General features: G+C 45.0%; 1 protein-coding gene across 6 annotated transcripts; it reads right to left on the reverse strand.

Annotated features, from left to right (window-relative positions):
• Window positions 1–163: 163 nt before the first annotated feature.
• LOC118399576 (tumor protein D52) lies at window positions 164–27378 on the reverse strand. 6 transcript variants are annotated; one of them, XM_035795759.2, is made up of 8 exons: window positions 27211–27378; window positions 5783–5907; window positions 4466–4614; window positions 3976–4077; window positions 3636–3662; window positions 2923–2964; window positions 1876–1924; window positions 164–1692 (listed from the first exon to the last, which is right to left on the reverse strand). In XM_035795759.2, the coding sequence occupies exons 1-8, from the start codon at window positions 27227–27229 to the stop codon at window positions 1555–1557; spliced, it is 651 nt and encodes a 216-aa protein (XP_035651652.1). In that variant the 5' UTR covers window positions 27230–27378; the 3' UTR covers window positions 164–1554. The 6 variants fall into 6 exon arrangements, with proteins under 6 accessions (XP_035651652.1, XP_035651656.1, XP_035651653.1 ...); XM_035795763.2 differs by having other exon boundaries at window positions 1857–1924; XM_035795760.2 differs by lacking the exon at window positions 3636–3662.
• Between the last annotated feature and the right edge of the window lie 259 nt (window positions 27379–27637).

The raw sequence follows: 27637 nt of genomic DNA on the forward strand, positions 1-27637 counted from the left end.
CAGTGACATCCTGCTGTGTTTCAGCATCCAGTGACTATCCTGCTGTGTTTCAGCATACCAAGCAGAGAGAAGTACAGAGCATCCAGTGACTATCCTGCTGTGTTTCAGCATACCAAGCAGAGAGAAGTACACAGCATCCAGTGACTATCCTGCTGTGTTTCAGCATACCAAGCAGAGAGAAGTACACAGCATCCAGTGACTATCCTGCTGTGTTTCAGCATACCAAGCAGAGAGAAGTACAGAGCATCCAGTGACTATCCTGCTGTGTTTCAGCATACCAAGCAGAGAGAAGTACACAGCATCCAGTGACTATCCTGCTGTGTTTCAGCATACCAAGCAGAGAGATGTACACAGCATCCAGTGACTATCCTGCTGTGTTTCAGCATACCAAGCAGAGAGAAGTACACAGCATCCAGTGACTATCCTGCTGTGTTTCAGCATACCAAGCAGAGAAGTACACAGCATCCAGTGACTATCCTGCTGTGTTTCAGCATACCAAGCAGAGAGATGTAAACAGCATCCAGTGACTATCCTGCTGTGCTTCAGCATACCAAGCAGAGAGAAGTACACAGCATCCAGTGACTATCCTGCTGTGTTTCAGCATACCAAGCAGAGAGAAGTACACAGCATCCAGTGACTATCCTGCTGTGTTTCAGCATACCAAGCAGAGAGATGTACACAGCATCCAGTGACTATCCTGCTGTGTTTCAGCATACCAAGCAGAGAGAAGCCAGTGAGACAAGTGCACTAATACGGACTTTGGCCCACCATGCTGTGAGGCTTTGAGTGATGTAAATTGCACTGACCTGAGGGTCAAGGCCAGCTGACACCATTATAACCAATCATGCATCTGCGACTATCATTACACACTGATCTGGATGCATTGGCCCACCTTCTCTGATATCAGAGTTAAGCACTATGAACTGCTCAGAGGTCAGATTTAGACCACCCCCATATGGTTACGATGTGAGAGGAGTGTGTGAGCTACACAGATCTGGTATTAACTCTACTCAGCTGTGCTCTACACCACATTACTGGTGCTATTGGTGATAGTAATACATGACAGAGAAAGCCTCTGCAGTGTTGGAATAGAAATGACATCCTAGTGATTACAGTGGTTGGAGTACATCAAAAGAAAAGAAAAAGCAAATGCCTGTTAGTACTCAAAGTTATGGAAAGATATGGGCCTGTGTGAACCAATTAGTTTTGCCATCACAACTTCACTTGCTGTGACATACAGTTTCTCATTAAGTGTAATGTATATTCTTCTACTTGTGCAGGTTCCTCAACCATGGACATTAAAATAGAAACATACAGTCCTACAAACCTACAAGTGTTACGGTGTCACAACAATATTTTCATAATTACTTTTTTTTTTTTAGTTCCTGGGGAAACTTATTTTTCTTTTTTGGTTGTTGGTTCTGTTGTTTTGTGCTATAGGGTTGTAGAGGGAGCTGAAGAAGGGAGGAGGTGAGGCGACAGAAGGGGAAAGAGGGTATGGTTCTAGTGAATGTCAGCCTGGCTAGGGGTCAGGGGTGAAAGGTCAGGTTGGTCTCAGTGGGGCTGTTCTTCCTGGGTGGCGATGGGTGTGGCCTCTGGCCATTTCTCTACGGGAACAGAAGGGTCAGAGGTCGCTGTAGAGGTCAACACATCGCCAAAGTCACCCTGAGATGCCGTTGGGCTCATCTTGACCTGCAGGGTGGAGGAAGAGATAAAGATGTTGAATGAATAAATGAAGACAAATTCATTCATTTTTATCATCTGTTGTGTTTTGATGAATTTCTCCCCAAATATTCAAAGATAAATATTTTAGGGCTCCTCCAAATGTACTGAGAAGTGATTAAGTTCTTACTCACTCCTCTTCTCATCTTTTACCTTTAAAGTCTCGACTTTCTCCTCAAACGACTTAAAGGTGGTTGTGTTCCTGTGAAGAGGGACACGGGATGTGAGTAGAGCGGGACGAACAGGAGTGATATTGCAGACTAGTGTGTTCCCTATTTAGTGCACTACTTTTGACCAGGGCCCATAGTTGTACCCTATATAGGGAATAGGGTGCCATTTTGTACACAGCCTAACAGACACCCAACTTCCATATCCAGAGGTCAGGGAAGAAAGCAGAGGTGGGAGGTGGTCAGGGAAGAAAGCAGAGGTGGGAGGTGGTCAGGGAAGAAAGCAGAGGTGGGAGGTGGTCAGGGAAGAAAGCAGAGGTGGGAGGTGGTCAGGGAAGAAAGCAGAGGTGGGAGGTGGTCAGGGAAGAAAGCAGAGGTGGGAGGTGGTCAGGGAAGAAAGCAGAGGTGGGAGGTGGTCAGGGAAGAAAGCAGAGGTGGGAGGTCAGGGAAGAAAGCAGAGGTGGGAGGTCAGGGAAGAAAGCAGTGGTGGGAGGTCAGGGAAGAAAGCAGAGGTGGGAGGTTGGGATACATAAAAAAGGAGACACATTTATCGTCATTGTTTTCATAAGGAATGTTAACTGAACCCTGTCTGGATGGGTCGTCAGATAACGATAGATGATCCCAGAGTGGCCACATTCCAGTCTCTTCACAGATCATAGAGACTATTTACTGTCCAGAGGGTAAAACACTAAGAATACAAGAACAGGGATCAGGAAATAATGTTTGTGTCAGAAATGCACCTCAGTCCCTATAAACTACAGGGGTGTTGGCAGTCGCATCTCATCCAACAGATGTAGGCTCTTCATTTGATCACTCGTTGCTGGGAATTCTCCTGCACAGCGGAGAATGCAAACTTATAGTGTATTTGAGGTTTAAAATAGCTTCTAATGTTTGTGATTTCCATTTTAAAATGTCGGAACTCAAGCCAGTTTTTCCTCAAGTCCACAAAGCTGCGAGACGTTATTGTAGAAGGTGCTACAGAGGAGGGTTCCAGCAAGCCGCGGGTTGGTTGTTAATGTGCGTGTTCCCTTACCTCATCACGGGCATACTAGCAGAATGCTGTAGGGAGCGTATGCTATCCGACAGCATTAAAAAAGAGAGATAGGGGGTTAGCAAAGAAAGAGAGTGCCCCAGTGTGGAGAGGTAGAGACACATTCCTTCATTCATCCTTTATTTCCTACATTCAATCCATGCATCATTCAATCCAAGTTAAATTGACAAGTGACTAAGACTATGTTGAGGTGAAAACAGGCCTCAGTTACCAGTCATGTATGGCAATGTAGACCTACTGTACACAGACAGTCATGTATGGCAATGTAGACCTACTGTACACAGACAGTCATGTATGGCAATGTAGACCTACTGTACACAGACAGTCATGTATGGCAATGTAGACCTACTGTACACAGACAGTCATGTATGGCAATGTAGACCTACTGTACACAGACAGTCATGTATGGCAATGTAGACCTACTGTACACAGACAGTCATGTATGGCAATGTAGACCTACTGTACACAGACAGTCATGCAATCACAATAAGCATTGGAATGAATCCTCGCAGATCTCACACAGAACCAAATCCCCCTAGCACAGAAGACCCCATGCAGTACAGTGTCAGATATGAACTCTACTAGTAGCCAGGGGTTAACACTCCAAGACGACCTACAGAGTAATGATCTAAGCAGCATCTAAAATGACTTAGTACAGATGAACTAACTAACGGCACCGGCAGGGACAGTCTTACCCAAAGGAATTGGAAATAGATTGCAATCTGTAAAGGCCAAGTATTGTGTTAAAGACATGTACAGACAAACAAAACATTTCCCATGATAAGACGCATGTGTATCCTGCCTGCCACGTCAGTCCCCACTCTACTTGATAGAATACATTACAAAACTTCAGCTCTAAGCTTAGGGCCTCTCTGTGGTAAAAAAAAGAGCCTGTCTTTGTATGCTTCCAAAATGGCGCCCTATTCACTACACGGTGCAGAACTTTTGACCAGAGCTCATTGGGACCTGGTCAAAAGTACTGCACTATATAGGGAATAGGGTGTCATTTCAGACGCAGACTTGTGTGTGCCTCACCTGACGTCCTCAAACTTCCTACTGATGGCCGAGCCCATGCTGGTGAAGGCTGCCGTGGCTTTCTGACCAGCTACGGACAGGCCCTCTGACGTCTTCTTGTAGCTGTTAGGAGAGAGAGAGGGAGAGCAAGACGGAATAAGAAGAAATATGAGAGAATATAGAGACCGATAATGTACACATTCCCCCTCTGACTAGTCGGCATGTGAGAGCTGACACCTGCATGTGTGTGTATGCCTGTGTTTTTATTTTACCTTTATTTAACTAGGCAAGTCGGTTCAGAACAAATTCTTATTTTCAATGACGGCCTAGGAACAGTGGGTTAACTGCCTGTTCAGGGGCAGAATGACAGATTTGTACCTTGTCAGCTAAGAGATTTGAACTTGCAACCTTTCGGGAACTAGTCCAACACTCTAACCACTAGGCTACCCTGCCACCCCAAGTGTATAAGTGTTATGTATGTGTGCGTCCATGTGTGTGTACAGCCACGTACGCAGTAGAGGTGGTGACCTCCTGCCAGCTCTTGCTGATGTTCTGTTTGAGCTCGTTGAGAGGAGTGATGCCCAGCTTCCTCTTGATGTCTGCCACCTGCTTCTCCTTAGCTGCCAGCACCTGAGAAAGAGTCATGACCTCATCCTCCACCTGAGAGAGACACACGTTGGAGGACAGAGACGGTGTGAGACGTTGACACACACAGGGTGCAGGGGTGAGACACACAGGGTGCAGGGGTGAGACACACAGGGTGCAGGGGTGAGACACACAGGGTGCAGGGGTGAGACAACACAGGGTGCAGGGGTGAGACAACACAGGGTGCAGGGGTGAGACAACACAGGGTGCAGGGGTGAGACAACACAGGGTGCAGGGGTGAGACAACACAGGGTGCAGGGGTGAGACAACACAGGGTGCAGGGGTGAGACAACACAGGGTGCAGGGGTGAGACAACACAGGGTGCAGGGGTGAGACAACACAGGGTGCAGGGGTGAGACAACACAGGGTGCAGGGGTGAGACACACAGGGTGCAGGGGTGAGACAACACAGGGTGCAGGGGTGAGACAACACAGGGTGCAGGGGTGAGACAACACAGGGTGCAGGGGTGAGACAACACAGGGTGCAGGGGTGAGACAACACAGGGTGCAGGGGTGAGACAACACAGGGTGCAGGGGCGAGGACAACACAGGGTGCAGGGGCGAGGACACACAGGGTGCAGGGGCGAGGACACACAGGGTGTAGGGGTGAGAAAACACCGGGTGCAGGGGTGAGAAAACACAGGGTGCAGGGGTGAGAAAACACAGGGTGTAGGGGTGAGAAAACACAGGGTGCAGGGGTGAGAAAACACAGGGTGCAGGGGTGAGAAAACACAGGGTGCAGGGGTGAGAAAACACAGGGTGTAGGGGTGAGAAAACACAGGGTGTAGGGGTGAGAAAACACAGGGTGTAGGGGTGAGAAACACAGGGTGCAGGGGTGAGAAAATACAGGGTGCAGGGGTTAGAAAACACAGGGTGTAGGGGTGAGAAAACACAGGGTGCAGGGGTGAGAAAACACAGGGTGCAGGGGTGAGAAAACACAGGGTGTAGGGGTGAGAAAACACAGGGTGTAGGGGTGAGAAAACACAGGGTGTAGGGGTGAGAAACACAGGGTGCAGGGTTGGGTAGTATTGACTGAAACCAATGTAATTTAACGTTTTTTTCACCCCCAGAACCAAAATTCTGTAATTCGTACAACAGAGTTTTTGTTATACATTATAACACTGGAAGTATCTACATTCTTATAATACCTAGACCTCTGACTTGAGCCAGGGTTCCTGACTTACCCTGAGCAGTTCATCTCGCAGCTCCTCCTGTTCCTCCTCTGTCAGGGTGGGGACGGAAGGGGACACGGCCACCGACATCACTGCATCCTCCCCTACCTCTGAGATAGAGTCTGGTCTCACAGCACCTGGAGAGATGTAGTGGGAGGATGGAGAGAGACAGGGAGAGTAAAAGAGAGAGAGTTAAGAGAGACATACTCAGAGTTTCTGATCCTCAAAGGCTTGAGGATACAGCAGGTGTTCAATGATAGCTGTCAACTTAGTAGTGTTTCTCCTTCTGGAGTGGAGGAAGAAGAAGACAGTCCAGTGTCCAGGGGCGGTAGAGGGGGGGACCAGCTAGATTAAGAGAGCTTTTGAAGGGCAGGTGTGAAACACACACACAATATTGTAGTCTCACTTCTTTGATGTTGGACTCTCAGCCTTGAGCCACAGCTCTACCCTGTAGGAATTGAAGAGTTCATTTCCAAAACACTATATATCCATCCATGTTTAACGCTATATATCCATTGTTAAGCTGGAATGGAAAATATTTGTATCCTGTATATTCGACTGTCATATGCGGTTGTCTGTGGACAAGAGAATCTGCTAAACATAGATGTTTTACATACAGATCATGTTACTGTATTCAATCAAATAAAAACTAAATAAATAAACACACACACACACACACACACACACACACACACATACATACATACATATTGATGTCACAAATGTATAATTTGTACAGTTCTTTATTAAACATTTAGTTATATTTGACTGTAAAACCTAGCAGTACTACTTATTTCTCTGAGTGTGAGGCGGATATACAGCATTTTGCAAATACAATGGATTGTCTCTCAGAAATGGAACTAAGTGATAGACATTATTTGTGAAAAATCTGTCATTGAACAAACGCCATGATTAGATAGATTGGGGCGGTTTTTCACTCAGAATTGATTTAAAACAATAAAAGCAAACGTACCAATATTTCTGAAAATGTATATATAGTGTTTTGGAATGAAACTCTTCGATTGTAACAGGAATAAAAGCTGAACCTTCTGGATGGAGACAGATTTTTCAGCAGGAGAGAAACAGCCATGCAAGAGAAAGTGGGGTAGTTCAGAACAGAGTTGTCAATCAAAAAGACACTGAGGAAAAGGCCGTCAGTGGAATAAAAACTCCAATAACTGATCACTAGCAGCAACAAAGAACCATGTTATGAAAAATGTGGATATTTTCAAATCTCTCTTTTTGGGGGGAATGTTCATACCACATCTAGATTTACTGTCTTTCAATTATACTTCCTACTTTATAATGATTCATCAATCTATTAAAAACAATCAAAACTCACATGGTTCTTGCTCTGTAGGATGCACTATGTAATTACTAGTCAACTAGTATTAGTGCACATCTTAGTTAAATCAATTTCCCATGCTGCTGATGCAGCCCTAACTTTCTCTGATTGGTTTTGGCCGGCGCAGCACGAATCATGGGTGTTCCTTGTGATCTGGTTTTGACCCTGGGAACGGATGGTCCTGTAATTGATTAGTATTAGAGAGAACTGTTGTGGTAACAGAAGCTCAGACACAGAACGGCAGCTGACATGGATCTATGGATGTTACCTGTATGGATGACAATTGATTGCATCAGTAGCCTGTTTTAGATACCCACTTTTCTTCATGCTTTACATGAATAGCTAAAAAAGTGACTTGATACTAAACCAGTAATGTATCGGATTTAAGAGATTGAGTGACTTTCTGGTCCTTAGTGCTTGTTGGCCACATTAAGACTTGGGGATGAGGAAGACCATGATGACTTGAACAATTAGCTCCTGGGTAAGGGACAGTGTGTTGGAAATAAGAAACAACCGAGTGGGTTTGCTCAGCGAACAGGCATCACACCAAGAGAATACAGAGAAGACTGGCTTGGCCTCATGAGTAATTGTGAACCAGTAGAAGCATGCTCTTCAATGTTGCTCAAATTACCATCAATCTAACAGAAATGTACCCAACTCTATCAAATAATATTTCTATGAGATAAATTGTGTAGAAATGCTCAACACATTCACTTAACTCTTCTTGACCTTTCCGATTGTTTCCCTCCCTCCCCTTGACGACGAGGGAGTGGCACTCAAGGTGTCTGCGGTCCAGGTAGCCATACTGCTGACAGTGACAGGTCTGTGTAATCTATACCACCATCCCAGACCGCGAGGGCTTCTACCTTATATGGGTTCGAACAGGGGTGTCAAACTACTCCTGCCCACGATGTGGTAGCAACTATAAAGATTAGCCTATATCACACAAAACGCTGATTGTTTTTGCTCCAATGTAATGTATAGGTACTCTGTATTCACAGCCAAAAAATAAAGGCCACTACTTTAAAATGAGGCACGTCTGTTGAGAACTGAGGTTAATCCCATCAGAATGGCAGCGTATAATTAGCCTGTTAGTATAACAAGCCAAAAGGGTTTTTTAAATTGTTAAATTAAGTCATTGAACCTTTCTATATATTTTTTTAGTGGCCTGTGTAAGCTAATTATATTATTCTAGGTTATCTGGAACTAGTAATGATGGGATTCCAGCAGAGTCATGTAACTGTTCTATTTTTTGACCAATATTTGTTTAAAAGGGCTTTGGCACCAGCTTTGTTCGGTCTCGTCATAGCTTGACCAAGCTCCTCTGATGCCAGCCCAACAATCCACTCTAGGTTTCTTCCTAGGAGTGTTTTCAGTGTGGTCTCGTCATAGCTTGACCAAGCTCCTCTGATGCCATCCCAACAATCCACTCTAGGTTTCTTCCTAGGAGTGTTTTCAGTGTGGTCAGTTCAACCCCCAGCAACCACCCATCATCCGTTTGACATCTGCCCCAGACAGACCCTTTTATTAAGCAGGTCAGAATGTGACAGCAACAGAGCGCAGTTAAACGCACACACATCAAGAAACGCAAAGGAGATCTCCTTTTGTTAACATGCACCCCCCCCCAATTTCATTCTCTTTGCAAACACCCTATCCACGCCCCAGTACAAATACAAACGTCTTCACTCACTCACACACTGCTCTGGTTACCTCTGGCTGTGACAGTCACGTGCGGTGAGCCTGGTGGTGTTACAATGACGCTGGGGGACAGATAGAGGTAGCTGCTATTCACCCCCTGCTCAAAGTCAAACGGCGACTTGTATTCCTGCTCCAGAGTGTCCATGGCTGTTGCCTGGCTGGGTTAGGTGGCTCCAGGCTGGGTTAGGTGGCTCCAGGCTGGGTTAGGTGGCTCCAGGCTGGGTTAGGTGGCTCCAGGCTGGGCTAGGTGGCTCCAGGCTGGGCTAGGTGGCTCCAGGCTGGGTTTGGTGGCTCCAGGCTGGGTTTGGTGGCTCCAGGCTGGGTTAGGTGGCTGGGTCCAACCACAATGACTCAGGTCACTGTAGCAGCTGAGATTGCCTGCATGTGCTCGGACACATGCAGCTGGGGCACAGTTCAGTCAGTGCTCCGATTATCCTCTCCTGGTCTGGTAGATGCACGGTACTCCTGTTTCGTGTGTGTATGTGACAGTGTATTACGTGACAGTGTGTCGTGTATATGACAGTGTGTGTGTGTGTGTATCAGTATGTGACACTGTGTTGCGGTCGGACACACACAGCTCCAGCCGGGCTAGCCTCCTAGCCTGTCTTCGGGGTCTGTCTTTCTGCTGCAGGCTCACATGACATGCACTCATCCAGGCAGGCAGAGGTGGCGTCACGACAGTTGCTCTGTGGTGTTAATGAGTTACCTTCCCTTTAGCCGTCACCCTCTGCAATCACCAACCACCACAGTCATTAGTCAGGCACTCCCAGTCCCCTGGTAGCTAGGCTTCTCTGTTGGAAATAATCCCAAAGGTCACTGGTGGATTGCTGCAATCATCCACACATCCAGTTTCTGAATCTGCACACCCAGGAGGTTTTTAAAGGAAAATACCATAAAGATGCTAGGCTATGCTAGCATTTGTGGAATGCAGGAGCTCTTCTGTGACGAGTTTCCAGCTCTAGTATACAGCCCTGGTCGCTCTCTCCCTCCCTCTATCGCCCCTTCCCCATCCATCTTGTCATCTTGGGGAAAAACGAGGTTCCATTTGTTGGTTGGTCACATGACACGCTCAGGCCCGGGACAGGGCAGGCCCGTGAGATGGAAGCAGCCGTAATCTGCAGTGCCCCAGATTACAGCGAGCCGCTAATCCAGTTCAGACTGTCCAGCTGGGAGCTCCACTGTACTGTTACTGTACAGAAAGAGACACTATGTATCAGAGAGCAGGTAGCTGCAGCTGTATGTACCAACACAGAGCTGTGCTGTAGCGTGTGGAGAGAGCCTTGCTGTACTGTATTTAGTAGTCTACCAATGCCGAACTGTGCTGTTTAGTGTCTACTGCAGACAGAATAGATGAACTTTTTGTGAGAGTAGGCATTTTAAAATATGGCCATGATAATGGTAGCCTATACGACACCTACACTGGTGTACAGTTCAGGCCAATGCTCACTAACACAGGTCTGTTTCAGAGCATAGCCTTAGCGTGCATCCTTTTCCCATGGTGCTCGCCAGTAGCGGGGTCAGTGTTTGTATTGTGTCACACATACGTTCTGTATGTTGCCACTTCTGTACGGGTCTACATTTTATTTTATTTAATGAGACAAGTCAGTTAAGAACAAATTCTTATATACAATGACGGCCACCCCGGCCAAACCCTTCCCCTATCCCGGAAAACACTGGGCTAATTGTGCGCCACCCTATGGGACTCCCGATCACAGCCGGTTGTGATACAGCCCGGGGTCAAACCAGGGTCTGTAGTGATGACTTAAACCACTGCGCCACTCGGGGGAGTGGTAAGGAAGGAAGGACCTTGGATTAAACGGAGCAAGGTTCTGCCATTGTTATAGGAATCTTGGATTTGTCCGTTTTTGTCTTTGTAAGAGCCATGTGTTTACTAGCAACCATCTGTGTAGGATTGCGAACTATAGAAATGATTCTACCAGTGAAATATATGGAAAGTATTACAGTATGACAAGGCTGTGATACAAAGATTCAGGTCACAATGAGGCCTTACAGTGAGTACTTCCATTCACAAAGTTCCTTACAAGCAAGCAAGCAGGTGCGCACACACACACACCAACCTCGGCACCTCCTCATTCTCTCCAAAGTTGGTGTGAAGTTTGTGAGTTTATAGGTCCCGGATGTTTGCCTTTCTGGCTGGTCCTTGTTGGCCGGTTACCAAAGCATGCGTCACAGAGTACACACACACATAAAAATACGAAGTAAAAGGCAGCCATTCGTCATCTTAAAGGGAAAGTGTGATATTATTAATGCATATTTCATTCTAACAGCAAAATTTGTACCAGTAAGTAATATGCTATTCATGTATCTGAATGTTGTATAATAATAATAATACAATCTATGTGCTCTAGTGATGTCTGATTGGAGTTTGATTGGTTATACCTTAGAATTCCTATATGGGAGCACAAAGCACTCATTACAAATGACTTGAAGCTCAAGCTAACTACAGCTGTGATTTATTTTTGTATTTCCTTCTTCCAGAGATATAAGAAAAGCAACCTGTAGGTCGAGTAGTCACACTTTCTTGCCAACAAGTAGAACTTTACCATTTTTTTTAATATTAGAAGAATTATAGCAATAACTTATTGAATCCATGCAACTTCTCCACAGTGGTCGTGTATACAGGAATGCCAGTCTCTTGACAAGGTAGATGAAATTCGAGCAAAGGTTGCCTTCCAGAGAGACATCAGAGATTGTAACATTCTCGGGTTTCAAGGAAACATGGCTCACTCGGGATACGTTATCAGAGTCGGTACAGCCACCCGGTGTCTTAACGCATCGCTCCGACAGAAAAAAAACATCTCTCTGGTAAGAAGGGTGGGGCTGTATGCCTTATGATTAACGAGTCGTGGTGTGATCATAACAACATACAGGAACTCAATTATCTACCAAAAGAATTCTCTTCGATTATAATCACAGCCATGTATATCCCCCCCAAGCAAACACATTGACGGTCCTGAAAGAACTTCATTTGACTCTATGTAAACTGGAAACCACATATCCTGAGGCAGCATATTGTAGCTGGGGATTTTAACAAAGTTAATCTGAAAACAAGGCTCCCTAAATTTTATCAGCATATCGAATGCGTGACCCGGGCTGGCAGCGTTCTAGATCATTGCTAATCTAACTTCCACGACGCATACAAAACCCTCCTTTCAGCAAATCTGACCACGACTCCATTTTGTTTCTCCCAGCCTATAGAGAGAAACTAAAAACAGGAAACACCCGTGCTCAGGTCTGTTCAATGCTGGTCTGACCAATCTGATTCCAAGCATCAAGATGGCTTCGATCACATGGACTGCAATATGTTCTGGATAGCCTCACATCAATTTTGTTGTCTATATGCTGAGTCGGTGAGCGAGAATATTAGCAAGTGCATCGGTGATGTACCCACGGTGACTATTAAAACCTTCCCCAACCACAAACAGTGCTTTTAATCATGGCAAGGCGACCGGAAACATGACCGAATACAAACAGTGTAGCTATTCCCTCCGCAAGGCAATCAAACAAGCTAAGCGTCAGTATAGAGACAAAGTAGAGTTGCAATTCAATGGCTCAGACACAAGAGGTATGTGGCAGGATCTACAATCCATCACAGACTACAAAAAGAAAACCAGCCCCGTCGCAGACACTGACGTCTTGCTCCCAGACAAACTAAACAAATTCTTTGCTCGCTTTGAGGACAATACAGTGCCACTGACACGGCCCGCTAGCAAAACCTGCGGGCTCTCCTTCACCGCAGCCAACGTGAGTAAAACATTTCAAAGTGTTAACCCTCGCAGGGCTTCTGGCACAGACAGCATCCCTAGCCGTGTCCTCAGAGCAAGCGCAGACCAGCTGGCTGGTGTGTTTACGGATATATTCAATCAATCCTAATCCCAGTCTGCTGTTCCCACAAGCTTCAAGAGGGCCACCATTGTTCCTGTTCCCAAGAAAGCTCAGGTATCTGAGCTAAATGACTACCGCCCCGTAGCACTCACTTTTGTCATCATGAAGTGCTTTGAGAGACTAGTCAAGGATCATATCACCTCCACCCTACCTCACACCCTAGATCCACTCCAATTTGCTTACCTCCTCAATAGGTCCACAATCGCAATCACCGCCCTAACCCATCTGGACAAGAGGAATACCTATGTAATAATGCTGTTCATCGATAACAGCTCAGCATTTAACACCATAGTTTACACTCCAAACTCGTCATTAAACTCGAGACCCTGGGTCTCGACCCCACCCTGTGCAACTGGGTCCTGGACTTTGACTGGCCACCCCCAGGTGGTGAGGGTAGGAAACAGCTCAACCCAGCTGATCATCAACAATGGGGCCCCACAAGGGGGTGTTCTCAGTCCTCTCCTGTAGTCCCTGTTCACCCATGACTGCGTGGCCAAGCACGCCTACAACTCAATCTTCAAGTTTGCAGACGACACCACAGTGGTAGGCTTGATTACCAACAAGGACGAGACGGCCTACAGAGAGGAGGTGAGGGCCCTCGGAGTGTGGTCAGGAAAATAACCTCACACTCAACAACCAAACAAAGGAGATGATCGTGGACTTCAGGAAACAGCAGAGGGAGCACCCCCCTATCCACATTGATGGTACAGTAGTGGAGAAGGTGTAAAGTTTTTAGTTCCTCTGCGTACACATCATGGACAAACTGAAATGGTCCACCCACACAGACAGTGTGGTGATGAAGGTGCAACAGCGTCTCTTCAACCTCAGGAGGCTGAGGAAATTTGGCTCGTCACCAAAAACCCTCAAACTTCTACAGATGCACAATCGAGAGCATCCTGTCGGCCTGTATCACCACCTGGTACAGCAACTGCTGCGCCCACAACCGGAAGGCTCTCCAGTGGGTAGTTAGATCTGCACAACGCATCACCGGGGGCAAACTACCTTCCCTCCAGGACATCTACACCACCCGATGTCACATGAAGGCCAAAAAGACTGGCTGCTGCCAACATACTGACTCAAATCTCTAGCCACTTTAATAATTAAAAATTGGATGTAATAAATGTATCACTAGGCACTTTAAACAATGCCACTTTATATAATGTTTACATGCCCTACATTACTCATCTCATATGTATATAGTGTACTCTATACCATCTACTGCATCTTGCCTATGCTGCACGGCCATCGCTCATCCATAGATTTATATTAATTCCTTTACACTTGTGTGCATAAGGTAGTTGTTGTGAAATTGTTAGATTACTTGTTAGAGATTACTGCACGGTCAGAGCTAGAAGCACAAGCATTTTGCTACACTCGCATTAACATCAGCTAGCCATCTGTATGTGACCAATAAAATTTGATTTGAAGCCAGACTCCCCCCTCCTTCTGTCTCCGCTATGTGTAGCCTTATCTGATGCTGTCTGGTCAAAAAGAGTATGATAGTGTTGCCACCTGTAGCATTGAACGGAAAAGGAAGCCAGCGAGCATTTGCCCTCCCTTGATTAAAAAAAATGAATATAGCCATTCAGCATTGAGCTAAACTGAGGGTGTCAAGGGAAGCCAGTTGGATTTGGCTTCACATCAAACATCATTGACAGAAAGAAAAAAATGAATTGTTGCATCTCATTGTGTTGTTGTCCTCCGGTGGCTAGCTAGCTAGCTAAAATTGTCCCTTTCCTAAATTAGCCACGGATAGAGATAGGGATTTGGACTTTTTATTAAATTACCGTACTGGCCAATGATTATTACAGTGATTCTGATCCAACCATAAATTCATACACCGTGTCTCTAGCCTGAGAGGATGGAAGTTCAATATGTAGCTAGATGTAGAAGGTTAATGTTAATTAGCTGGCACATCGTTGCCCATGAAAGGAAGTTAGCCTAGCAAGCAAGCAAGCATTTTAGCCAGGTATCCTAGGACAACAAAAACTAAGAGGGTACTGTATGCCATAGACCAGATCGGCAACATGAAACAGAGGATGGCATTGGCGTTTCTCTACAAGTAGGATGAGTCTCACGCACACAAATCAGTACCATGGACAGCCACATATTTAGCTTACGTTGATTGGACTAAATTGTCTTTGGAATCTTTTATTTGTCCCTGTATTAGACTAAGCAGAGGTGATTTGAGGATGTTGAAATGGTGCTGGAATAGTGGAACAAGCTCCTATATTCTTTGCGGCAACTCTCTGGTGTTCTAAAATCAATAGTTGTTTAGTAGTCAGAAAAGATCAGAACCATGAACTTGCTTGACCCTGCTGTAGGTCTTGTAACTGTTTGTTACATGCAACATGCTTTGTGGACTCCACCGGACAGTTGTTGCTCCCCGGTTCTGTAAAGAAAAAAAAGGTGTGGTTGAATTTATTCTGCCAGTCTTCTTGTCTCGGCCTTAACCCTACATATCACGGGGTCAAAGCATATGAACTAACAGGTTATAGAGCAAACACAATTATGAGAACACATTGGCTGTAATATGCACTGCCTCTCCATTTAGGTGTAGGTTTACAAGTTAGGTATTTGTCTTCAGTGGGGATAATGATTCAAAACAGCAGATAGCCATCTCTTTGTCTGAACTGTACATTTCCAGAAACCCGAGTTGGCAACTAAAAAATGATCCGTTACACATAGGCTACTGATGAAACAGCGGGTTTAAACTGGCAAAGGAAGGAGTGCCACTGTTCTTACTTCCTGCTTCCTGTTTTTCTTATTCCCTCAAAACCGGGACCAGTGTCAGACATCCATTTTACCACTGCCCAGCAGAGTTTGAACACACACAATGGCCACCGTGGTCAGACAGAATGACGCTCTTTTAAGTTGTTAATACTCCACAGCGACTTGTCAGTAGATTATTCCCTGCGCACCGTGTCACATGGTGGAGGGTCCCAAACAGGAATCATGAGACACTGGCTGGATGGATGATGACTTTCCAGCCCAGACCCAGCCCAACCGTGGCTGGCCAGTCAGTCAGTTAGGGGCAGGATAGAAGCCAGACAGTGTGGAGATGAAGAGGCCGAGGATTTCTCCACACCTAAAAAGGGGACACTGGGAGATGACTCAAGTCTCCAGTCCAGGCCTGGACACAGCCAGGGGTGCCATGTGAGAGGGGAGGCCTGCGATATCCAGTGTTATGATAGGAGGCCCGTGACGATCTACTAGAGAGGGAGTTCTACTGAGGCACTTCATGGATATGAGGGGAGCTTTCCTTGGGCGTAAATAATAAAAGAGAGCAAATCTATATTTTGGTGGTGTAATCTGAGCTAGAAGACAGCTTATCTTTCAGGCTCTCACAACAATAATGTCATTCAGAGATGGCAATCATGTCCTTCTCCCATGGAGATGTTCCTTGCTTTACATTTGTCTCGATTTCCTCAAGATCTTATGAGCAGGAATCCTACATTTTTCTCCACTTGAACCCAAAAACCAGCCGGGTTATTCAGTTTGACTTTTACAGCCAGGCCCAGGTTTCTCCCCTCAGTCTAATGTTAGTGCTCCCCCAGGCTCGCCTACAGCCCAGCCAAATCACAGTCGGATGAAAAACTCACATAAAGAAATAGACCCTGTAATGAATTCACATAAAGTAATAGACGTGGTAATTCATTTACATAAAGTAGACATTGTAATGAATTCACAGAAAGTAATAGAAGCTGTAATGAATTGTGCACCCCGAACATTTCCGATGCCAAGGGTTTATAGCACTGTGCTGTTGCAGGGGTTGCAAAGGGGAGAACATTAGCAGCATAACAAGAAAAGCAACAACGTTAACAGCAGCATACGAGCAAAGATGGGAGACTGCAGGGTTTCCTTCTGTGATCCTCCTCATATACAGGCCTTTGTCTTGCATCACGGGACTTGGAGGAAGTTGGGTGAAAATAAAGCAACAGACGCAAACCCTTCTGTGATAGAAGTATGGAGTGGACATCCACATCCACATTACAGCTGACATGACATGGAATCATCATTTAGCAGACGCTCTTATCCAGTGCAACTTACAGGAGCAATTAGGGTTAAGAGCTTTGCTCAAGGGCACGTCGGTAGATTTTTCACCTAGGGTCGGGGATTCGAACCAGACCTTTCGGTTACTGGCCCAACTCTTAACCGCTAGGCTACCTGCGATCTGGTCAGGCGTATCGCCATCTTCTGCTTGGTAGTAGGGCTGAGCAATATGGCCCAAATACCATTTCACTGTAATTTTCAGATTTTTGACAGTATGATGGTATTTTTTGTTTTTGAATAATACAAGTAAAACATTTACTTAATGAGTAGTGCGTGACCCTAGGCTGGCAACACATTCATTTTAAGTGATTTCAATATGTTTCCATTCTGATTGTTTTATTCTGTTCAATTAAATGTCAACCCCCAAAAATGTCTGCATTTTTATACATTTCTGCATTTCCTGCACTCATTTGAGAGCATTTCCACACGGCCACATAGGGCTGCAGGATATAGGCAAAAAAATCTAGGCCTTATTTTTAACCAAACGTTGCAAATTTGACTTGACTTGATCTTGATCTAAACACTTGGATGAACTGTTGCAATCATGGAAATACAACATAATAGTGTGGGGCCTCCCGAGAGGCGCAGTGGTCTAAGGCACTGCATCACAATGCAAGTTGTGCCACTAGAGATCTTGTTTCGAGTCCAGGCTTTGTCTCAGCATGGATCTGTGACCAGGAGACCCATGGGACGGCACACAATTGGCCCAGCGTCATCCAGGTTAGGGGAGGGTTTGGACGGGATGTACCTGTACCATCGCGGTCTAGAAACTGCTGCGGCGGGCCGGGCGCAGTGCATGCTGACACGGTCCCCAAGTGTACAGTGTTTCCTCTGACACATTGGTGCGGCTGGCTTCCGGGTTAAGCGGGCATTGTGTCAAGCAGTGCGGCTTGGCTGGGTTGTGTTTCTGAGGACGCACAGCTCTCGACCTTCGCCTCTCCCGAGTCTGTACGGGAGTTGCAGCGATGGGACAAGACTAACTACCAATTGGATATCACGAAAAGGGGGAGAAGAATAAAGAAGTGTGCACTTTGAGAACAGTGTTGTTTGAAATTGTATTATTTTTTTATTTTTATTTCACCTTTATTTAACCAGGTAGGCTAGTTGAGAACAAGTTCTCATTTGCAACTACGACCTGGCCAAGATAAAGCATAGCAGTGTGAACAGACAACACAGAGTTACACATGGAGTAAACAATTAACAAGTCAATAACACAGTAGAAAAAGGGGGAGTCTATATACAATGTGTGCAAAAGGCATGAGGTAGGCGAATAATTAAAATTTTGCAGATTAGCACTGGAGTGATAAATGATCAGATGGTCATGTACAGGTAGAGATATTGGTGTGCAAATGAGCAGAAAAGTAAATAAATAAAAACAGTATGGGGATGAGGTAGGTGAAAATGGGTGGGCTATTTACCAATAGACTATGTACAGCTGCAGCGATCGGTTAGCTGCTCAGATAGCAGATGTTTGAAGTTGGTGAGGGAGATAAAAGTCTCCAACTTCAGTGATTTTTGCAGTTCGTTCCAGTCACAGGCAGCAGAGTACTGGAACGAAAGGCGGCCAAATGAGGTGTTGGCTTTAGGGATGATCAGTGAGATACACCTGCTGGAGCGCGTGCTACGGATGGGTGTTGCCATCGTGACCAGTGAACTGAGATAAGGCGGAGCTTTACCTAGCATGGACTTGTAGATGACCTGGAGCCAGTGGGTCTGGCGACGAATATGTAGCGAGGGCCAGCCGACTAGTGCATACAAGTCGCAGTGGGTGGTATAAGGTGCTTTAGTGACAAAACGGATGGCACTGTGATAAACTGAATCCAGTTTGCTGAGTAGAGTGTTGGAAGCCATTTTGTAGATTACATCGCCGAAGTCGAGGATCGGTAGGATAGTCAGTTTTACTAGGGTAAGCTTGGCGGCGTGAGTGAAGGAGGCTTTGTTGCGGAATAGAAAGCCGACTCTTGATTTGATTTTCGATTGGAGATGTTTGATACGAGTCTGGAAGGAGAGTTTGCAGTCTAGCCAGACACCTAGGTACTTATAGATGTCCACATATTCAAGGTCGGAACCATCCAGGGTGGTGATGCTAGTCGGGCATGCGGGTGCAGGCAGCGATCGGTTGAAAAGCATGCATTTGGTTTTACTAGCGTTTAAGAGCAGTTGGAGGCCACGGAAGGAGTGTTGTATGGCATTGAAGCTCGTTTGGAGGTTAGATAGCACAGAAATTACAATGAATGAAATGCCAGGGTGGAGTTATTGTGACTGGGTAGTATCCAAAGTGTTGACAAGTGTTTCCTAGGGGACCCTATAGTCTTTGGCTACATTAAAATGTTCTCTCTTAGCTACTTCATGTAGCTAACATATTCAAGCTTTGCGTATTCCTCTTTGCAACAGTATCTTCTCAAGCAAACTGATTTAAGTCTACACCATCACTGGTTTTATTAGGCTGTATAGGTAATTACTTTGACTCAGTACATTTATTAGCTAGCTAGCCAACCAGCTAACAAGACTTAGGACCAACTTGCTAAGAAAAGACAAACTAGCTGTTTGCAGATGTACGAAACATAACCAAAGTGTAATTATAGAACGCTAGTGGATTTATATTAAAAAGCAAAGTGAAAACAGCATTGTTGCATGAGCTGCATTGACAATGTAGACTGAACGCATCTCGTGGTCGAGGAACAACAAATGTGCTCCTTGAGTGACGGGACAGGGCTTGGTCTTTGTGGAAAGTGGCATGGAAAGAGAGAGATGACTCAAGTAGCGAGGTAAACTATAAAGAAAATGGACATTACATTTAAGAAACTAAAAACATTCAAACAACATTATAGAATGTTAAGTAAAAACCCAAACCTGTCCGTGCATCAATACCGGTATATCGTAAAATAAGGTACCGCTCAGCCCTAATCTACAGGTAGATTAACTGCCTAAATAAAGGAGAAATACTTGAGTAAATGAGTGATACAAAGTAGGGGCTTCTACACAGGTGTCCATCATGCTTAGCGTCATGTATAAAAATGCCCAGTTGCCCATTATTTTGGCTACCATGGCTAGAAGAAATCTCAGGGACTTTGAAAGAGGGGTCTCAAAGTAGCGTAGGGGGTTTAAGGAGTCTGTGCTTGTCTCATATACCCACCCAATTGAACACTTATGGGAAATTCTGGAGCGGCGCCTGAGAAAGAGTTTTTCCCACCACCATCAACAAAACATCAAATGATGGAATTTCTCGTGGAAGAATGGTGTCACATCCCTCCAATAGAGTTACAGATACTTGCAGATTCTATGCCAAGGAGCATTGAAGCTGTTCTGGCGGCCTAACGCCCTATTAAGACACTATTTTGGAGTTTCCTTTATTTTGGCAGTTACCTCTATACGACAACTGTCTGCTCCTTGATGTTTTAACCAGGTCTTACAGGAAGAGATGTCAGTGTCAGTTAGTGGCGTCTCAGTCTTGGCTGGTGGGGGTGGATGTTGCTGCCTCAGATTCTGAAAGACGTCCTACAATAGCCAGACCTCTGAATGGAGCCAGTAGTGTCTTATTGAAATCTAATTAGAGTAACTTCGCCATGACCTTGGTCTTACAGTAATTACTATCATTAGGTTAGGCCGCATGTCAGAGAAAAACATGTTTTGAAGCATACAGGAAGGAGAAAAGTTTAGTTTCTCCTCAGTTCACAGCATTCCAATATAGAGCTCGCTTGTGGTTAATGCTACATTATGAAAGGAGATCAATAGGAAATATTTTGTTTGCCAACAAAGGTTTAGAAAAAGTTTGGATTGAAATATCTGGGATGCGTTACCAAAGGCAAGCAACACCGAAGCATGCATGAGAGCATCAGCTGTTCCGGACGACTGTGTGATCACGCTCTCCATAGCCGACGTGAGTAAGACCTTTAAACAGGTCAACATACACAAGGCTGCGGGGCCAGACGGATTACCAGGAAGTGTGTTCCGGGCATGTGCTGACCAACTGGCAGGTGTCTTCCCCGACATTTTCAACACCTGATTGAGTCTGTAATAACAACATGCTTCAAGCAGACCACCATAGTCCCTGTGCCCGAGAACATAAATGCAACCTGCCTAAATGACTACAGACCCGTAGCACTCACGCCCGTAACCACGAAGTGCTTTTAAAGGCTGGTAATGGCTCACATCAACACCATTATCCCAGAAACCCTAGACCCACTCCAATTTGCATACCGCCCAAACAGATCCACAGATGATGCCATCTCTGTTGCACTCCACACTGCCCTTTCCCAACTGGACAAAAGGAACACCTATGTGAGAATGCTGTTCATTGACTACAGCTCAGCGTTCAACACCATAGTACCCTCAAAGCTCATCACTAAGCTAAGGATCCTGGGACTAAACACCTCCCTCTGCAACTGGATCCTGGACTTCCTGACAGGCCGCCCCCAGGTGGTCAGGGTAGGTAGCAACACATCTGCCAAGCTGATCCTCACCACTGGAGCTCCCCAGGGGTGCGTGCTCAGTCCCCTCCTGCCCTCCCTGTTCACCCACGACTGCATGGCCAGGCATGATTCCAACACCATCATTAAGTTTGCTGACGACACAACAGTGGTAGGCCTGATCACCGACAACGACGAGACAGCCTGTAGGCAGGTGGTCCCAGACCTGGCCGGGTGGTGCCAGAATAACAACCTATCCCTCAACGTAACCAAGACTAAGGAGATTATTGTGGACTACAGGAAAAGGAGCACCGAGCATGTCCCCATTCTCAACAACGGGGCTGTAGTGGAGCAGGTTGAGAGCTTAAAATTCCTTGGTGTCCACATCAACAACAAACTAGAATGGTCCAAACACACCAAGACAGTCTTGAAGAGGGCACGACAAAGCATATTCCCCCTCAGGAAACTAAAAAGGTTTGGCATGGGTCCTAAGATCCTCAAAAGGTTCTACAGCTGCAACATCGAGAGCATCCTGACCGGTTGCATCACTGCCTGGTACAGCAATTGCTCGGCCTCCAACCGCAAGGCACTTCAGAAGGTAGTGCGTACGGCCCAGTACATCACTGGGTCAAAGCTGCCTGCCATCCAGGACCTCTACACCAGGCGGTGTCAGAGGAAGGTCCGAAAAATTGTCAAAGATCCAAGCCACCCCAGTCATTGACCCCAGTCAATTTGTAAGTCGCTCTGGATAAGAGCGTCTGCTAAATGACTTAAATGTTAAATGTAATTGACTGTTCTCTCTACTACCGCATGGCAAGTCTAGGACAAAAAGGCTTCTCAACAGTTTCTACCCCCCAAGCCATAAGACTCCTGAACAGGTAACCAAATGGTTACCCGGACTATTTGCATTGTGTGCCCCCCCAACCCCTTTTTTTAAACGCTGCTGCTACTCTCTGTTTATTTTATATGCATAGTCACTTTAACTATACATTCATGTACATACTACCTCAATAAGCCTGACTAACCAGTGTCTGTATATAGCCTTACTACTCTTTTTTCAAATGTATTTTCACTGTTGTTTTATTTCTTTACTTACCCACACACACACCTTTTTTCCCGCACTATTGGTTTGAGCCTGTACGTAAGCACTTCACTGTAAGGTCTACTACACCTGTTGTGTCTACCTATTATGCCACATTGTTGCACGGTGAACCTGCAAGCATTTCATGGTACTGTGTACTAGAGGTCTGCGCGGGACTGATTTCTTCACCCCCCTCTGCTGCTGCAGCTTTTGATTCCGTACCCGCCCGCTCCTGCTGGCTTTCTGTCCGACTCCTACCCAGCAAGAACTGGTCCCGAACCCAACAGTCCCACAATGTAATTTAGGCGTAGCCCATGTGACACAGCTCACTTGCTAGTCATGGTCCCAGCAATGTTGCGACCTACATGCAATATCAAAAGCACTAAAATAAAAAAAGAAATAGATTAAATTACCAGAGAGTACTCTGCACCATTGAGACCACACATACTCTTGCATGCTTAACTAGGAGAGGAGGGGTAGGCTACTGAATTTAAAGCAGCGAATTCTGGAGTTTGTGTATAAAGTGACAGAGGTGCTTTTAATACAATAGGTAAACCTAGGCTAACACATACAAAGCAGAAATATGACCAGAGTTGTCTGTATGAACGAACGCACCACAATTATTGTGTACCCTTTGCACATTACAAATAGACTTGACATAGGCCCAAGCTTCTTGTTAGTTCTGCTCCAAACTATCAGTCAGAGTGAAAAATAAACATCTCATTGGTCCTTTCACATCCCACTAGCGAGGTGGTAGCCTACTCGAGGTAAACTGCAGCTCACACATGTACAATGTCTCCACAAATAACTTACATCACAGCATAAGGCTCGCTAAAGTAAAGACATATATCTGGGCCTCATTTTGTGCAGAAAGACATTCCCCGGCACTGTACCAACGAAAGGACCGCTGAGAGCAAAAACGGACCCCTGAGCAAATACAGTAGGTGAGTAACCAATGGCAACTATGAAACAGAAAATAGGAAGAAAGGGGTGTTTGTATCAACTCAGCTCAATTAAACAAAGAGGCAGAGAAGTACATTAAAAACATTAGAACACCTACTCATTGAAGGGTTATCTTTAGACTATTTTCTACATTGTAGAATAATAGTGAAGACATCAAAACTATGAAATAACACATATGGAATCATGTAGTAACCAACAAAAAAAAAAAAAAAAAGTGTTAAATCAGAACATATTTTATAATTTGAGATTCTTCAAATAGCCACCCTTTGCACACTCTTGGCATTCTCTCAATCAGCTTCACCTGGAATGCTTTTCCAACAGTCTTGAAGGAGTTCCCACATATGCTAAGCACATGTTGGCTGCTTTTCCTTCACTCTGCGGTTCGACTCATCCCAGACTTCTCAATTTGGTTGAGATTGGGGGGTTGTGGAGGCCAGGTCATCTGATGCAGCACTCCATCACTCTCCTTCTTGGTAAAATAGCCCTTACACAGCTTAGAGGTGTGTTGGATCATTGTCCTGTTGAAAAACAAATTATAGTCCCACTAAGCCCAAACCAGATGGGATGGCGCATTGTTGCAGAATGCTGTAGTAGCCATGCTGGTGTGCCTTGAATTCTAAATAAACCACAGACTGTGTGGGGGTGCTTTGCTGGTGACACTATAACACCTCCTCCTCCATGCTTTACGGTGGGAAATACACATGCGGAGATCATCCGTTCACCCACAAAAAGATACGGCGGTTGGAACCAAAAATCTCAAATTTGGACAAATTTACTCCGGTCTCATGTCCGATGCTCATGTTTCTTGGTACCAAGCAAGTCTCTTCTTATTGGTGTCCTTTAGTTGTGGTTTCTTTGCAGCAATTCAACCATGAAGGTCTGATTCACACAGTCTCCTCTGAACAGTTGATGTTGAGATGTGGCTGTTACTTGAACTCTGAAGCACTTATTTAGGCTATAATTTCTGAGGCTGGTAACTCTAATGAACTTATCCTCTGACGCAGAGGTAACTCTGGGTCTTCCTTTCCTGTGGTGGTGATCATTAGAGCCAGTTTCATCACAGCACTTGATGTTTTTTGCGACTGCACTTGAAGGAACTTTCAAAGTTCTTTACATTTTCCGTATTGACTGACCTTCATGTCTTAAAGTAATGATGGACTGTCATTTCTCTTTGCTTATTTGAGCTGTTCTTGCCATAATATGGACTTGGTCTTTTACCAAATAGGGCTAGTTTCTGTATACCCCCCACACAACTGATTGACTCAAACACATTAAGAAGAAAAGGAATTCCACAAATTAACAAGGCACAACTGTTAATTGAAATGCATTCCAGGTGACTCATGAAGCTGGTTGAGAGAATGCCAAGAGTGTGCAAAGCGGTCATCAAGGCAAAGGGTGGCTATTTGAAGAATCTCAAATATATTTGGGTTTGGTTAACTACACGATTCCATATGTGTTATTTCATAGTTTTGAAGTGTTCACTATTATTCTACAATGTAGAAAATAGTAAAAATAATTAAAAACCCTCAAATGAGTAGGTGTTCTAAAACTTTTCACCTGTAGTGTATATGTTTACTGAACTGGAGCCATTCCCTAAGTAACACCAGTAAACCCTACAATAAAAGGCATTTCCCCCCTGGTAAAACAGTTCCTTTTTAGGCCTTTGTCATTAAGGTTACCTTAAATTCTGATGAAAGATAGACCTGCAAAAGACACTATATTAAACATTTTTAAAAAGTGCTCTTCAATCTATTTAGGCACAATGTTTGGCTGATATTGGTCAATTCGGCTCCAGATGTAGGTGCAGTCAGACACAGGCTCTCCTACTGCTTTTACCTGAAGCACTAAAAACAAACTGTACATCTCACTGTTGCCATGACAGCTGCCTGACAAGAAGAAAACCGTTGACTGGTTGTCCCATCATGAGTCACCCTGATGAAAATCTTGGCAACAGAGCTGTTTCATATCCAGTGTACACTGGGACTAACTATTTTCAATTAAAAGGTCATAAAAAAAGGGGGTAATATTTGCTGGCATGTGAACAACGCTGCCTTTTGTATTGAATGCCAGGTCTGCTTTTGATGAGCACCAACATACAAAAGGTATCAAAAGGTAATTTTGTGTGTGTGCGTGCGTGAACAAGCAGATGGACCTCAGGAAACAGCATCACCTCTATGTGCCGAAGGATGCTGATCCTGCTCATGACAGGTGACTAAAATATAATCTATATAGAAGAAAAAGACAAGCAGGTCAGAGGCCTTCCTACCTGGCAACCCCTCCTGCAAAGTACACAAACAAGACACCGTGTGTCTCTGGCATCATCCTGCAATCTGTTGTTTAAACAACACGCTGCTCCCTGGCCTGAATACCAGCTGCAGTGAGACGTGAGAAGTGGGCAAGCAGACATGAACGGAGAGGAGGGAGGAGAGGGAGGCACAAGGCAGATGGCTGCCCAGCAGGAGAGGAGAGGAAAGGGAGTAATCAAAGCCAGGAAAGATGCATTCAGCTGCTACCTGTCTGGCCCTGCATCGAATCACCTCCCAAGAGGGATGTTGGGCAGAATGGGAAACTGAGGGGGGGAGGGAAGAGAACAGGGAAGTGGTCAGAGGGGTCATAGGGGACTGGCGTGCAGACATAGACAGTGGGAGAATCTCATTCCATACTCCTCGCCTCCTCAAAAACCATTGAATGAGAAAGCCAGAGGTCCCTCCCCTCTGACCTTCTCCTCCAATGGGTTTTGAGAAGGTGGAGGGAGTTAGGAAGCGAGGAGTATGCAATTCAGATTCTCCCAGTGATGCTCCTCCTCAAAATGACACTCAAGTGGCATAGGTTACTACCTGGATTGTTAATGTGAAAGGTGTATATCATTCTGGGAGTAAAACCATAGGCTAGACCTGTAGAGACATTAAGTGTTTACCCATTTCCGAGATGGCAGGAAAACTGAAAAAGTGCTGATAGACTACTAGACAACATTCTGTCAACAGCACAAGGGTAGCCTAGTGGTTAGAGCTTTGGACTAGTAACCAGAAGGTTGCAAGTTCAAACCCCTGAGCTGACAAGGTACAAATCTGTCGTTCTGCCCCTGAACAGGCAGTTAACCCACTGTTCCTAGGCCGTCATTGAAAATAAGAATTTGTTCTTAACTGACTTGCCTAGTTAAATAAAATAAAAAATAACCACAAGAACAGTGCAAATCTAAGGCTGTTCATAACCTAGTACACTTTAGTGATGAGGCCTATCAAATAAACGTAACATCATCATACACATAGTACATTCAAAGTGTGAAAATGTAATTGTGACAACTGTGCCATCAGAGACATTGTCTACAACGGAGATAAAGAAGTTGTTCACAAACCTTTAAAACGACGAAAGACATACAGTGAACTTAACAATGGGTAAAAAAGGCACACATGTGAATGATCAAGAACAATCTGTACACAGTAAGGAATGTATGACACATCTAGAGCAAGGTGTGGTGTGTGGGCGTTCCTGGAGCAAACATATGGTAAACTGTATTTTCAACCCACTTCAGTGAAAAGAACAGCAAATCAACACATAAATGTAATGCTTGAACCAATATTATGACTCTTTCAACGTTCTTTCATACGCGTGCAACAAAGTAACGTTAACAATTGAGGCTGGGTTTTAAATTCGAGGACTAGACAAACTTCCTTGTCTTATGTGTATTGTTTTTCCTCCCACGTTCAAAGAACAGGAACATTGTACAATGTTTAACTTGTCTGGTTTGAGATTAATGGCTTGCATATTATTGTCTCTGGGTATATCGAAGACGAGAACATTCTTTGTTTTAGATTTTTTTTTTTTTTTAAAGCTTCTGCAGAAGGCTGAATTTGAGTTAGTTAGCATATGCTCTGATTAGCCTACAGCTAGCTGGCTAACTTTGGTTAGAAACAAACTAAACAGAGTTTTAAAATGGTTGTCAGTAATAGTACTATCATTTTGCATGCTGTAACAAATATCTTACCTTGATCTGCTTGCTCCATCCTCACGCTATTTGTTGTTTCTGCTATTCTTATTTGATCCAAAAGCTTGCAGGTTCCCCACTTCGCTCCTGCAATCTTGTGCACTCACATGCGGTAGGTGGGGTCCTCTGTGACGTCAAGCCGTAGAAAGAGCACGTAGAGGTGTAAACAGAGGGTGCGTTCGTAAATTCGCTCTGGCTATCTACTTCGTCTTCAGAGAGCTCTCGTCTGAGTGTGCCAGAGCGCAGAATAACTAATGAATTTACAAATGCTCAACACCCGTTGAATATGGCCGTTGTCAGTAAACGTCGACAAAAACTAAACAAGGCAGTTCCTAGACCGTAATTTATTTGTAAATAAGAATGTGTTATTAACTGACTAGCCTATGTGACCAATGTGGAATGGCTAGTTAGTTAGCGTTGGTGCGCG

Source organism: Oncorhynchus keta, chromosome 20 (assembly GCF_023373465.1).
Source record: "Oncorhynchus keta strain PuntledgeMale-10-30-2019 chromosome 20, Oket_V2, whole genome shotgun sequence".
Classification (NCBI taxonomy): domain Eukaryota; kingdom Metazoa; phylum Chordata; class Actinopteri; order Salmoniformes; family Salmonidae; genus Oncorhynchus; species Oncorhynchus keta.